Below are 15,424 nucleotides of genomic sequence, written 5' to 3' on the forward strand. Positions count from 1 at the left end.
TCGCCCACGCGCTCGACCCATCTGGGCTGGGGCACGCAACGACACTCACTCGTCGGCCCGAGGGACCCCTCGGTCTCGAAACGCCGACATATGTGACCAAGAAGACGAAACTGTGCAGCATATTCTATCTAATTGCGTCTTCACAAGACAGTTTTGGCATAATATTTTAACTCCCATTGGTCTCTCTTTTGTGGGTCCTAAGAGAAGAGATTCAGTTTTTGTTGAATGGTGGAGAAAGGCTTCAACCAAGATTCCCAAGAACAAAAAAGGGGTTTAATAGTATGATAATCCTTGAGGCTTGGAGTATTTGGAAGCAGCGAAACATGTGTGTTTTTGAAGGAGCTCGACCCTGCCTTAATACCTTAGAGGATGGATTTAAAGACGAGATGAGATTGTGGGTTCCTGCTGGAGCCAAGAACATGCGCTCTCTTTTTGACCCTGGATAGAGATAGGAAAGTCTTATAGCCTATTAAAAGACGGAGGTGTTGGTGTGTCGTATGTGTCTGTGTGGTGTGTGTTTTTGTAAGGTTGAGTGTGTGTTTGTGTTGTGTGTGTTCTGTTTGTCCCGGGCCACAAGTCTTTTTTCCCTCTACTTTAATTTAATGATACGTAGCCCTCCTGCGTATTGAAAAAAAATATAATAGAGACTAAACTTTAGTCTTCTGTCCATGGACTAAAGTAACTAAACGAGACCTTAACACATAGGAATAGGAATCTCTAGATCCAACCATGACATTGACAAGCAAAATTTGAGCGCCGCCGGAGGAAATGAATTTCGAAAGGAGGAAGCGGACCGGTAGTCCAGTTTTGCTGCGTCGCGGGGCCCCGACGCGGTCTGTAATTCCTCGTCTCTGCCTCACACGTCCGGCCTTGTTCACCGCACCAAAGTCCCTGTCCGGGACTCCGGGTCCGGCTGTCTCTGTCCCTCCGCTGATTTGCGCGCACCCCGCACTCGCAGTCGCAGGGCCAGTCTCCTCAGTTTTCACCCTCTCCGTCTCCCGTGAGCCAGCCAGAAGTCCTAGCTCCGCGCCCAAACCCTCGGCCTCGACCAGCACCTGCGCGCGGTGGGCCATGGATGCGGCGTCGATGCTGGAGCTGTATCGCCGCGACCGGCGCAGGCTCCTCAGCTTCCTGCTCTCCGCCGGCGGTGGAGGCGGCCGGGCCCTCGATCTCTCCCGCGTCGACCTCGACGCCGTCAGCGCCGACTACGCGCTCGAGTGCGTCGCCTCCGGTAAGCCGAGCAGAATCTCCTCCGTACCCCCGCGCGAACCTTGGTCTTGTGTGTTTGATCGGCGAGTTTATTCACCCGATGGTTCGAATTCTGATCAACTCAGGCGCCCATTTTAATGCTTCGGAAGCCACGAGGAGGTACTTCGACGAGAGGAGGTACCCTATCATGGTATGACTGATCTCATCAATGATTTTTCCTTGCCATTTCGCCTTTAGCTGATCTTACTTGTTGCTTGTTGGATTGCTACTATTGAGCCCGAAATAAGTCTTCTTCTCTGGCAAGTGTCTGTGAACGGTTGGTAGGATTGGGGCTATATATTGTTGGATTTTTTGAGTTTTACATAAATTTGACTTCTAAAATTCTGCAACTTATAAGCTGTCTCGTAGTTATGCAATTGAATTCAATATAACTACTGCAATGAGCACTTTTATTACAAAAAGGCTGCACGGCTTTTGTTATGCTAATAATATGCCACTATGCATGAATTTCATCAGCTGTAAGCAGCATGCTTCTCCAGTATTTTCTTAATCAAATTTGGTTAGTCCTTGATCTTTAAAACCATCGAGGTTATTACAAATTTCAGTATTGCAGTAAGCCAGTAAATTAGGATCTGTGTCAATTTTATGTATGAGAAAACACTTCTAATGTGACTGCTTTATAGTACAACTCAAGTACAACAAAGCATCTGAACCATCCATTACATTTACGACATTTCCATCTAATGATCCAACCAGTTGATACTATTTTCTCAAACAAACCATTGGATCCTGACTTCTACTCAAAATTTGTAATGAAATGGCTATGCTTAGATTACTTTTAAAATGCTTAATACTTAGATCTCCTTAATATACTGTTTTTCAATTCCTTCCATTCTTTGGATTTTAAAAGTCGACTGTTAAAACGGAGATTACTAGTTCGATTGAGTGTTCCACTCCTTAGTTACATGTGCATAGTTTGGCATAATGTGTTTCGTCATCTGGTACCAACCAACAACCATGTGCCCTATTGTTAGATTCATTTTCTGTGGAGTATTATAATAAGTGTAGAGGTTTATCTGTAAATAATTAATTATTCTCATCCGTCGTACCGTCGTCATCGCCTCATCGGTGATAATATATGTTTGCACCTTGGCATGAGCTTCAATTGGACTCTGAAAGAAGGTTCTAAACCATAATAACGCATCATTTTCCTTTTTTGTGATTGTTGTCAATTTTGCATCTAGATTGGGTCGTCATCAGGGAACTCTTATTTTCTTCTTTCGAGGCCAATGCCATCTGATTCCTCTCCAAAGGAAGCAGCACCTAGCATTGGGCCACAGGCACCTGTACAAGACAACTCAAGTTCAACAGGACAACCAACTGAACCAAGAGATTTCTTCAGGGATGCTCTTAGTACCTCAGGAATAGGCTATGACACGGAAGATGATAAATTGGCAGATATTTCTCCTCAGCAAGTAAACAAAGTGGATATTCTTTCTCTAGGTTTGCCTAGGCTAACCACAGGTAGAAAATTGTGCATGCTTTATTTGTTATGCTCTTATTCTTCTTTAGATATAGATACCCAGAATCATAGATATAGGAATATATGATAGCATATAGATTACTTGATATGTTTTCTAGTTTCTACCCTGTTTTCTAGAGCTAATTCTATCCTTTCTTTTTTAACTCAAGAACTGTCTGATGATGATATAAGGGAAACAGCTTATGAGGTCCTTCTTGCTTCTCTATTTGTCAGGTAATTTTCAACAGAATGTGTCTGCCTGGTTGTTTGCATTAACTACATGTGTATCTTCATATTTGAAGTATACATTTAAAGTTCTAACTCACCTTCCTTAACAATACATTTCCAACAGTGGAAAAGTACACTTCTCTGAAGAAAAAAGAGAAAAGAAGCACAAATTCTTGAAGGGACGAAGAACTAAGACTGAAGGATCAAATCCATCACCTCAGGTGGAAGATGGCTATGCCCACATTCTTGATCTGACCCGAGTACAAATGGAGGCAAGGTTTTGTTCACAAATTGGTCGTTTTTCATGTTAGTTTAACAAACAAATTTAGGTATTCACTGCCTAGCTTATCATTATTTTCCAATGTTCACATGGATGCCAGATATTAACGATTTTTGGTTCCTTCATTTTATTTTATTGCTGAGTACAGGAGTCTTTTATGATCTTAGGAAGCAAAGTTTTTAGCTAATATATCAGAGGAACCTTTCTACTCTCTCTTTCATCAGTCCCTTTAAAACCTTTTTCTATGCTGTCCTCGAGACTTCAGAAATTATAGATTTTTTTTTGCCTCATTGTCATTTTGAGTCACTTGTGTATATCTTCACTACAAGGCTAGGAAATATTCTAGATAGGACTCATTAGGCAAAATTCTTCCAGATTTCAGAATCTATGGACATCCTGACTAAACGAGCTTTAAGACATATTAGTTTGAAGACGGTGAAAGAAACGCTTGATGTGCCCCGTATATCACTACAGCTCTTAAGTTCTGTTGGCAAACTTGATTTTCCAACCGAAAGATTGCGTGGGCAATGGCAGAAAAGACAGGCAAGCACTTATAATCATTTCTATCTGCAGTATGCCAGTATGGGTCTTTAATCATTTCTATCTTCTTGTGTCTTACTATTGTCTCTGGTTCTGCTATCCAGGCGAATGTTCTTGAAGAACTACTTCTCTTCTCAGCATCTCTTGAGTATGATACGAGCAACACATTACGGATAGTTCTCTCTAAGCTAAAAAGTACAGAGGCAAGTACTTTCGTCCATATTTTATACCATTTCATATTAATAGCAATAAGACTATCGTCTTTCTAAAAAATAAACAAGTGTTTCATCTTTCTCTTTGCAACGGACTGATTGACAGTATTGATTTCATTGTATATATGCATTGTTAAATATTCCAGGATTGGGTTGTGACTGTTCCTGAGGGCCGTGTCGAGGTCCTGACTATCATTGAAAGATACAACACAAAACTTTGTTCACTGACGAAGAAGTTTGACATTAAAGATGAGACCTACCATTGGACCCATAATTATCATTTTAATTTTAGGTTATATGAGAAGTTACTTTGCAGTGTGTTTGATATTCTCGAAGATGGGCAACTTGTAGAGGTTTGTTTTTCTTTATTCACTATATATCATTGTATCTTCTCTGGTATGCTTTAAAAGGATCACACCCTGCTACCACATAGCTGATTTGTTCATGGACAGCAGTGTTCCATCACGAGTTCTTGAATGTACTATCTAATTTGACTACCAGGAGGCTGATGAGATACTGGAAATAACAAAGCTGACCTGGCCTATATTGGGCGTTACTGAGAAGCTGCACCACATATTCTATGCCTGGGTGCTTTTCCAGAAGGTTTTTTTACTGCTATAGTTTGCCTTTATCCTTTTCAGATGACATCCGTTCCCTCTTTTATTGATAGCATGAACTAGCGAATTATGAATTTGTGGCTCATCCATCATGTCTCTGCATTTCCTTCGTTGCAAGAGCACCTAGTATGTTTGTAGGCAATTAGGGCTGAAAAAATAGTTCGTGGCTCATGAGCCAGCTCGGGCTCGGCTCGATTCAGAGTGGCTGCGAGCTCAAACCGAGCTGAGTTGAGCATATTTCTCAGGCCGCTACATGGCCGAGCCGACCCGAGCCAGCATGTTGCGGCTTGTGAACGGCTCGCGAGCTAAAACCAAACTGGTCCAACATAGTCCAAGAGCCCAAGACATAGTCCAACCGGCCAACCCTAGATTTATCCGCAGAGATTTTTGACCCAAATTGGCCCATCAGAGCCCAAGACCTGAGGCTCCCGAGCTAGGGTTGAGCTGAGCCTCTCTACCTCGAGCCCGTAGGAAGGCTGAGCCGAGCCTCTACCTTGAGCTCGTAGGAAGATTGAGCTGAGCCTGGCTCGGCTCACTTATGCACCGAGTCGAGCCTGGTTCTGCTCGGCTCGTTTCCGACCCTATTTTGTTGATGCTTAAAATGGATGGACATAGTGATACAGCGATGCTTTCTGTTAAATACAAGGAGCTGCTCTATGGTGAATCAAATGTCTTGTGAACCATAATAAAATGATTTGCCTTTACTCTGCTATAGGCAGGGAAAGCTTCTTTTGTTCATTCATTGAAGCAACCTTATTGATACCTGACAGTTTTATTTGTGTTACCTTGTTTGTACCCATGGCATACTCATATCATTGTTTTCCTTTCATTCAGTTTTCTCAAACTGGGGAGATTCTTCTACTGAAACATGCAAGCCTTCAGATACGGGAATTTCGATTGTACCATGACGTTAAAGAAATAGAGTTATATACAAACAGTTTTATTTGTTCTGTGGATGCCTATGGTGGCAACAAGGTTCTAAGTTTGGTTGACAGTGTCCTACTCAAAATAAATGTTTGGTGCCGCAGACAGCTAGGCAATTATCATGCACACTATAGTAAGGTTTGTTGTTGTCCCTATGTCCCTTGTTTGCAACTGCATGTTTTTAAGCAGACGAATTCTTACTGTACACAATCAACTAATTTCTTGATGTGCTTTCCTGTTTTTTTAGAAAACGTAGGAGAACTGCACATCTTTATAGATAATAGAGAGAACAAGACTTACAAAAAAAGAGAAAAACAAAAACCCCACGGACACACACAACACACTACAACCCCCACGGACACACACAACGCACTACAACCATCAGAGACTACCCAGGTGCCAAGAGGGTGTCAGCTAAAGCAAGACTACCTAGCTGCTTATCTCCAGCCATCATCCAACAAGAGAGCTCATCAAGGAAGTTTCTCAGCACTGAGCTGATAGAGGGGGATATCTTATCAAAAACCACTCTATTCCGCTGCAACCAGAGACACCAGGCGCCAAGCATGATGACACTGTTGACACCCTTCTTCTTGTCTTTATGGACCTTAGAGCATACCTCATCCCACCAATTAGCAAAGGAGGAATCATCCGAACCCAGAATGAGATGCCCTAACCCGAAGAGAGGCAAGATGCTGAGCCAAAACTGGCGAGCAAAGACACACGGAGTCAAGAGATGCTGAATTGTCTCATCTTCCTGATCACACAGAGAGCATGTTTCAGGGTGCGGCAGACCATTCTTGTGCAGCCTATCCACAGTCCAACATTTGTCCCTCATGGCCAACCAAAGAAACATCTTGCATTTTGGAAGGCCCCACGATTTCCATAATCTCTTCCATGGCTCAAACGTGATGGAGCCCATAAATAAGATCTTGTAGTAGGAAGCAGGAGAGAAACAGCCAGAGGCCTCATGCCTCCATTCGTGTTTATCCTCATCATCATTCAGGGCTGCCTCCTCCAAAAAATCTCACAAAACTAGATATAAGCATGCTGATTAAGGAAATCTGTTAACAAATGCTATATATTTTACTCTGTTATGTGATCTGATTACATTGAAAATGTGTGCCTAGCGCAGTGGTAGGTAAGCAAAAGTGCAACCTAGCTCAAATCCCTGTTCTCACAAAAAAGGCCACTCGTGGTATTTTCAGTGAAATACGTGGTCCACTAACGTTTGCAGCGTGATACACAGCTGCAGGCGCGTTCTCGCCATTAGTGGCACGTGATGAGTAGTCGGGGTTCGTAGCCTTTTCTTGTCCCTGCAGAATATAATCTTCTACCTTTCCGTCAATGCCTCAGGGGCGGTCTTACCCCTAGGGTCGAGTTATTTTTGATCTGATTACATTATTTCTTATCGTTGTGGTTACTCATTACCTAATTAGCTTATCTAACAGCTTAAACTTTTAAATTTTCTGTCATATAATTTGACAAAATAATCACCCATATTCTTTCTATAAGTTCATTGTGGACGAAGCATGTAAAGACAAATAGAATTCCATTGATAATAGACAGTCACCTAATTTCTTGTTACCATGGAATCACAAGTTTAGAACTCACAAGGCTGTTGCTGATGTAGGTAGGCCATCCTTTATTGTTTGCATGATGACTATATGTTGTATGAGGTTTGTCCATGCAAGTTATGAATTAACCAAAACTAAAAGTTTGGTAATGCGACCTGCATGATATGAATATAATAATACCATAGTAGGACAGTCTTGATAGTCAATTGGAAAAGAAGGGCTTGGTGTTTCTTCTTAATTAATTCCATTGGTGGTAATTCATAGAAGGCCACAATACTACCATAAAATGTTTTTCTTGACTTGACTTCCTGCAACAGAATAACTACTCGATCTTTGAGGCCACACTGAACTTGGTCTTGCTATTGGTGACAAACTCCAGTGAGGACGATTTTGAAGAAACCATGGTTAGATTTCTAATGCTTCTGCTATGGTACTCATATTTCTGAAGTGAACACTAGAATTTTGGGGGCCAACTCCTATCCATTAGGCTTCAACCCTCTTACCATTAAGATGACACTATGCATTAGAAGAAACATAATTATGGTTACAATACATTCTATTCAATCAGAAATGATTGTGTTTCATCAAAATCAAGTAGCGTGAAAGACCTTGACTGCAAACTATATTGAAACTCCATGTTGCCCCTACAGCTAGGAACTTTTTAGAAACTAAAATTCTCTAGGAAAGCTCTAGTTTTCTTCTTTAGTTTGCGTTGGAACTTGGAATTCTTTACTGGAATGTATCAATACTAGAGCTTCCCTTAAATGTTTTATTCTGAGTTTGTACTAATAATTATTTGCAGAACAGGAGAAGTTAAAAAAGTAATAAAATCTTCACTTGGATCAGAATGTCATGTGTAGTGTGTTCTAACATATTTCATAATCTAAATTGTTGCTTCTCATTGTTTTTTATCAATGTTAGTATTTGATACACAAGTCTTCCTTTTTGTCCCTCAATCCTTCTATCATATTCTTGGTATCTGTTTATTCTTGCTTTGTATTAAATAAATACTGAGTGACCTCTTATTCACCCATCCGATGATGTATTACGGTTCATTGAATGCTGAATTTAAGAATTTTCCACCTTTGAAGATCTGTGATCTATTTTGGGTAATTTTCAGTTCATTGAGAGCCCAGTAGGGAGTACACCAGAACTGAAGTTGATCCATTTACTCATTGTCAGATCCATCCATGCTGCTTATAAGCAAGTGAGTTAACAATCCATGGGTCTAACTTTAGAAGTTCCATTTGATAACTAAATAATAAACAATGTAATGACTTCTTGACAGTTGACACTTTAATATGCTCCATTAGGCACTAATTTCATCAAATGGCCGATCAGATTCAGAATTTAAGCATCCATTGACAATTCTTGCAAATGAGCTAAAGGCAGTGGCAGAGAAAGAGTGCACTGACTTCAGTCCAATACTTAACAAGCACTATCCTGAAGCTCAAAGAGTAGCTCTAATCTTCTTACACATGCTATATGGAAAACAATTGGTTAGTTCAACTCCTTTTACAGCTATGGTATCTTTATTTGGGGATCTTGCATTTACATTTATAGTTGCTATTTGCTACTAGGAACTTTTCTTGGAAAGGACAGATAATTCGGAGAACTCAAAAGAGATACTGGCAGCATCAAATAATTTTGAGCTCTTTATAGCTCAGAAGCTTTACTCAGTGTATGGGGAAACTGTTGGGTCTTCATTCTCCAACTATTTAAAGCCATACATGGTAAGGCATCACAATGTTCTTAATGTTCATGAATCATGATAAGTACTTTAACGTTTGGAAATGTCTTTTATCTATTAGATTGACTCGTGCAGCGCTTCCTTTGTATTGGCTTTATTTATTTATCAGTGGTAAAATAATATTTTCCTATTAGCTTGAGAAAAAATATTGTCCTTTTCACCTTCATGATGGTTTCCTATGGAATGGGACATCTTATATTGTCTCTTCCATGATTTGATATTGCACTAAGTACTATATAACCTTTGGTACATGAGTTACTCGGAATTCTGGAATCCAGTGCTTTCGCACTTTGACTACCAGCAAATTATTAATTGATCCCTTTTATTGCCTTTTGTAGTGACACACCATTTTCTGCTGTTAAGCTGTCCTGTGTCCTGATTGATGTCCTTGTCTTAGATGGTTTGATGTTTCTGCATATATCACCTTTCTGGGATAGTTCCTTGCCACTTTACTTGCGGTTTTGCTTCGTGGTTTTCTTTTGGGCTGCCATTTGTGTCTAAATACTGGATGCTTTTAGTTGCCCAAAGACCTTGCCATTTGAAAATGTTCTTAACATCTTATCAATTTCTGTTAATTACTAGGACAAACATCCATTAACAGCATCAAGTATTTTTAGATAATATACCCTTGCTTCTTTTTTTGGGGGTTTATAGCAAATCCTATTAGAATATCTTTGTGACACTTGCCATTTCCAAGGACATGTTTGCATCTAAATAAATGACACCTCTTGAATCCAACAGGTAGGTCACTTTTCTTCACCCCTTGTTCTCCAATGGCTTCATGCTCAACACGAGAATGTCTTGGAGTGGACAAAACGTACTATTGAGATAGAGGTTTGTTATTCCGCAGAAGTTCACTGCTACTTTACCTCTATTAGTTAATGGCGTGTAAAAGGTTGAGTAGTAGTAGCATGCTATTGAACAGGGAGTACTTACTACTTAACAATCTTGTCATTTCTCATCCACTTTTAATTGGACTTGGTGCCTCCTTGGTCTATGTGCATAACCATTGTGGATTTATGCTGTTACATTGATGGAATAGTTAATTGTGCATATGTCTTGCACTTAGTGATATTCATATGTGATGTCCCTGCATGGCCGTGTTTGTGGAGAAGGGAGCTCTATGCCTTTTTATGTATAAAAATGACACTGTTGTTGTTAGAGTACATTAGACAACTCCTGATATGGTTGGATAACCTTCCTTATCTCCAAGCCATGTACTCATATATATTCACTCTAGAGGCTCAATGCAATACATCCCACACATTAAACACAGTCTCTCCTTTCTACATGGTATCGCGAGACTAGGTTCAAACCCCAGGCCTATGGCTTCCGCTACCCTCGCGTCGCCCCCGTGGAGATCGATCTCCACCGGGCGTTGGGGGAAACACCCTCGTAGGACTCTCGGTCGATCCTTCTGATCCGCCGTGCCTGTCGTGGTCAAGAAGCAGCTAAGGGGCCTACCTCTTTCCATGGCCGATCCATGGTAGCCACTCGTCGTCCTCGTCGGGCACCACGTCGCCATGGGGACGTCGTCGGTCCTCTCCCTACGTGTCGTCGTCGGGCCTACTTCCCTCTTCCCTCAGCGTGGCTTTGCCACTGCCATCAAGCGCGAGGTCGCGACTGCGAGGGAGACTTATGGGGATCGTCGGGCTGTCACGTACTTGGAATAGATGTGCCGCTCGGGCTGTACGCCGCCCCATCGAGCTATTGTCGTGCAGGTGGACCTCGCCCCTTCGTTCCCCCTCTTTTCTCTCTATCCACCGACGGGCAGAGATAAGATGAGGTGGGAGGGGGCCAGTTAGGTGCACCCGAGATTGTACTTCGGGTCAAAAATGAACCCATAAATTTACGCGGGGTCGACGAACCCGTGTCAAGGTTTGAAGGCATTGAACTCGTCTTTTGTGACTATGGGTGGCTATGAACTTCGGCACCACCGACTACATCGACGATTGCAATGCTCCAAAGGCCATTGCCCTTGGGGTAATATCTGGAGATGCAAGGGGCGATCGCGAGCAAGGCGACCACTAAGATCATGTGGGATGCACTCAAGAAACATACCTCATCGTGGTTCGAGTGCTCCAAGCTAAGGTGAACACGCTATGACGCAAGTTCGACTCGCTTATTTTCAAGGACGGTGAATCTATTGATGATTTTGACATGCACATCATCGACCTGGTCAACCAGCTAGAGGTCCTCGATGCCAGGTATCAGGAGTTAGAGATCGTGCACAAATTCCTACAGGCCACTCTACCAAGGTACTCGTGGATCGTGATGGCGATCAAAACCCTTCTCGATCTTGATACACTATCTGTGGAGTTGATCGGGAGGCTCAAGGCGTCGGAAGAACGATACGATCTCGGTGGCAATAGCGGTGGCAAAGCCTTAGCTATCCTGAACTTGACCGAGGATGAGTTGCTGGCACATGTTATGTCGTGGCTCCAACTCCCTAGCAATGGAAGCTTAGGCGACAATCATACGTCGTTGGGTATGAGTCGTGGGCATGGTGGCAGACGCGATACAGATGGTGGCAACTCAAAGTCACCACGGAACACCGAACAACAGAAAGGGGAAGTAGATTGCTGTCGACAAATGTAAGTATTATGGCAAAACGGGCCATTGGGCTCGTGAATGTCACAAGAAGAGGGATGAGTAGGCCCTGTTAAGGCCCATATTAGATGTGACTATATATATTCTACCAAGTCCTAAGGATGAATTGCTCTCTCTAATCCAAGGTTACTAACATGGTACGCTGCAAATGTATTCCCCAAATCATCAGTGTTGCCAGGAGCCGGAGTTGGACTTACTATCCAGATTGAGTGTGGAGGCAACATGTGGTGGGCATACGTCGAGGAGCCAGAGCCTATGACACTCGTGGCTTTGGCGTTTGCCAGCGACACTAGACCGCCTCTCGCGAGAGCAACCCCACTCCGACAGCAGAGATCCACTTCGATGAGAATTAGTTATTCATCCAGCTCGGGGAGAAGGGTGGTGGTGGGAGCATGCACTGAATCCTTGACACCAGCGTGACGAATCACATAACGGAGGTGGCCTGGCAATGGTATGCCAGGTTCGAAAATCTTGGGTTCTAGGAGCTTAGGGAACTATTGAAGGGTGGCTTGGTGCGTGGACTACCACTGATCGACCATGTCTGCGGGAGTTGCTTGGCCGGTAAGCAATGACGATGTCTGTTCCCTGCGGCCAACAAGTACCGTGGGCCTCATTTGCTCAACCAGGTGCACACAAACTTGTGTGGTTAGATCACCCTAGAGACGTCTAGAGGGAAGAAGTTGTTCCTTCTCGTCGTTGACAAGAGTCGCTTCATGTGGCTCATGTTGTTGGCGTCAAAGGACCAGGCTGCGATACACCTCTAGCAGCGGCCAGAACACCATCAGAGACGCACGTGGAGTTTGTGTCACCACCTTGCACTACAAACCTTGACGTCGACCACGATGGTGCGATGCTTCTTCGATTTAGAATGTTGGACAATGTGCTTGGGCTGATGGGAATTCCTAGTTTGATGAAACAAGAGTTCATGGTGGATGAGGACTTGCTCATTACCACCGGTGATGATGAACCAACCACGTTCGAGGAGGCTCGGGGCAGTGCCCACTGGCACAAGGCGATGATAGAGGAGATGTCATCCATTGTGGAGAACAAGACGTGGGCTCTTGTCGACCTTCCTCTAGGCCACCGCCCAATTGGCCTAAAGTGGGTGTACAAATTGAAGTGCGATGAGCAGGGCGTCGCCGTCAGGCATAAGGCTCAAATTGTCACCAGGGGGTACATACAACAGATGTGGATATACTATGACGAGATGTTTGCTCTGGTTGCATGGATGGAATATGTGCGGATGCTACTTGTTGTTGCAGCATAGAGAGCTGGCTTGTGCATCACATGGATGTCAAGTCAACGCTTCTGAATGGCGAGCTCAAGGAGGTGTAGGCCTGGCAGTCGTTAGGCTTTGTCGCTACTAGACGCGAAGCGAAGGTCCTACAACTAAAGAAGACGTGGTACGAAGTTCGCCAAGCGCCATGGGTGTGGAACACAAAGTTGGACAACAATCTGCGCGAACTCGACTTCCTATGTGCGCCAGCAAGTATGGGATGTACACCAAGGGTGCCACAACGTCGCGTGTGGTGGTCGGGGTCTATGTCAATGACCTGATCATCAATAGAACAAGGGGGCAGATGTCGATGCATTCAAGGAGCATATGCACCGTCTATTTGGGACGAGCAACCTTAGTCTCATGTCCTATCTCAGACTGGAGGTCAAGCAAGGGTGCTTCTTCATCGCGTTGGGGCAAGCAGTGTACGCCCACAAGTTGTTGGAGAAGGCCAACATGGGGAATTGTAACCCATGCCACACGCCAATGGAGATCCGACTGAAGCTCTCGACGAAGTGCTTAAACACGGAGGTCGATGCAACGATGTACAAAAGTTTGATGGGGAGCTTGCGCTATCTGGTTCATACCATGCCGGTCATTACATCTACAGTAGTTCTGTGAGCTGCTTTATGGAGAGATCGCGACAAGAGCATCTGGTCGCCGTCAAACACATCCCACGCTACATTGTCAGCACAATCAACTACGGCCTTGTCTACCACAAGCACTGCAACACCGACAACAGGTTGATAGGCTACACACTGATCAGGTACATGGACCACGACTCGGGGGGGGGGGCATCGATGAGATAAGCACCGACAACCTTATCTTCTTTCTGGGAGATGCCTGTGTCTTGGCAGTCTTAGAAACAAAAGACAATGGCCCTCTCAACTTGTGAAGCAGAGTATATAGTGAGCGCTATTGGAGCATGCTAGACTGTGTGGCTTATGGAGTTATGGAGGACATCACTGGCATCAAAGTCTAGCTGCCGCTGCTAAAATGGACAATCAATCCGCAATTGCACTCAACAAGAACCTTGTTCTTCATGATCGAAGTAAGCACATCGGCACTAAATTCCATTTCATTCGTGAATGTGTGGAAAACGTGAAGACCTATGTGGATCATGTGAGTACTGAAGAACACCTTGCGGATATTCTGACAAAGTCACTTGGGCGTGCACGGTTCGCTGAAATTCGTGGCAAGATTGGCATCGTCAAGGCCATATAAACCGAGATAGGCTTAGGGGAGATTGTTGTATAATCCAGCTCGGTTTATTTGTTTCTTCTTAGTTGATTGATGATCTCTCAGCTAATTATAGCTGATTGATTAGTCTTTTTTCCTTAGCTAATATAGCTGATTCATTAGTTTTTTTTCTTTGCTAATTGATTAGTTTTTTTCTTTCTTAGCTATATGATAACTGATTGGACAATTTTCTTTTAAGCCTTTATAATTGTGTATATAAATAGATCAATAGAATACACCTATTGTGTCCTTCTAGTGTTGATGTCGAGTTTTTATGAGGGTTTGAGTGATTCAAGGATCATCTTCTTTGTTTCCGGCAAGGCACACCGACGAGTAGAAGGCTATAGGCTTTGCCTAGCTAACTTTAGAAACTTTGAACAGCATCGCTGGCTCACCTAAATCCTAACTGTCCAATTGTCCGATGCAATTGATTATAAGTTCTGTTTTCTTGTTCATCTATGCGGATAGGATTGGACACCTTTATCAGCTCACGAGAAACAAGCAAGATCTGTGGTTGAAGTATTCCGGATTGTGGAGGAGGTTAGTTTTTTTAATTGGCTCAGAAGTTTTTGCACAATCTGAAGTTTCTGCACAATATGCTCCTTACTCTCAAGAGGGTGCACAATATCTGAGCGTCCATCTTGAAGGCAGAAGTTTTCTGTTAATATTTTTTTGATTACCTTTTGAACCAGTGCTTTGATTATAAAACTGAAAATTATGCTTTGTTGAATCATTGTTCATTAGTGTGCTTAATATTCCCTCTAATTCTAGATGTTAGTCATTTCAGGACATTGCCACTGTCTATGAGATTAAATTTTGATTAGCAATTTTTATAGAATTGTAATAATTCATAGAGATAATTATTATGGAATTACTTATGCTGTAAATCTAGTTAGATTTTTAGCTAAGTCAAAGCTTAAAAATGTTTGACTTAGGACAAACCTAAAATGACCTACATTTAGAATCAGGGGGGAGTATATGCATATTTTAACTATTACTCTGATTCTTCTTTGGGTTCTTATATTTTATCATTTTATGTGCAGACTGTTGATCAGTTCTTTAATACGAGCCTGCCCCTGGAAATTGTCCACTTGCGAAGTCTACTCATCGGAATCACTAGGAGTCTTGAAGTCTATTTGCTTCACATGGAAAATCAACAAGGTATGTATCAGGTTTTGGATATATAGTGAATTGACTATCTTGGGTAATTGTTTTTGTTACACAGGCTGTTAAGCTAATATGAATTGCACACGTGCATACGTGTATACATACACATACAATGGTGTTCGCTGCAGACCTGCCAGGCATGGTGCCTTTCCTGTCTACTGTAGCGAGACCATCTACCAACTATACTCCTATACTGTTTACTGTTGCTGACCATCTTGCCTATCAATCAAAAGAGCAAAGAGCTGACCTATATATATCAGTAGCAACTACTAATGC

At 42.8% G+C, this 15,424-nt stretch overlaps 1 protein-coding gene across 3 annotated transcripts in view; it reads left to right on the forward strand.

Moving 5' to 3' along the window:
- Window positions 1–874: 874 nt before the first annotated feature.
- The window catches only part of LOC103646065 (uncharacterized), a 28,031-nt gene continuing 13,481 nt past the window's right edge, over window positions 875–15,424 (forward strand). For 2 of the 3 annotated variants that reach the window (XM_008670791.4, XM_008670790.4), the window contains exons 1-17: window positions 887–1,231; window positions 1,335–1,399; window positions 2,454–2,733; window positions 2,902–2,965; window positions 3,084–3,231; window positions 3,615–3,782; window positions 3,884–3,982; window positions 4,138–4,344; window positions 4,493–4,594; window positions 5,443–5,670; window positions 7,424–7,510; window positions 8,227–8,313; window positions 8,420–8,605; window positions 8,687–8,839; window positions 9,598–9,690; window positions 14,450–14,521; window positions 15,025–15,142. In XM_008670791.4, coding sequence (XP_008669013.1) covers window positions 1,072–1,231; window positions 1,335–1,399; window positions 2,454–2,733; window positions 2,902–2,965; window positions 3,084–3,231; window positions 3,615–3,782; window positions 3,884–3,982; window positions 4,138–4,344; window positions 4,493–4,594; window positions 5,443–5,670; window positions 7,424–7,510; window positions 8,227–8,313; window positions 8,420–8,605; window positions 8,687–8,839; window positions 9,598–9,690; window positions 14,450–14,521; window positions 15,025–15,142 — 2,317 coding nt within the window. In that variant the 5' untranslated portion in view covers window positions 887–1,071. Of the gene's footprint in view, window positions 1,232–1,334; window positions 1,400–2,453; window positions 2,734–2,901; window positions 2,966–3,083; window positions 3,232–3,614; window positions 3,783–3,883; window positions 3,983–4,137; window positions 4,345–4,492; window positions 4,595–5,442; window positions 5,671–7,423; window positions 7,511–8,226; window positions 8,314–8,419; window positions 8,606–8,686; window positions 8,840–9,597; window positions 9,691–14,449; window positions 14,522–15,024; window positions 15,143–15,424 lie in introns of all 3 variants that reach the window. The other variant, XM_008670789.3, reaches the window with a different exon arrangement.

This window comes from Zea mays, chromosome 2, assembly GCF_902167145.1.
Source record: "Zea mays cultivar B73 chromosome 2, Zm-B73-REFERENCE-NAM-5.0, whole genome shotgun sequence".
Classification (NCBI taxonomy): domain Eukaryota; kingdom Viridiplantae; phylum Streptophyta; class Magnoliopsida; order Poales; family Poaceae; genus Zea; species Zea mays.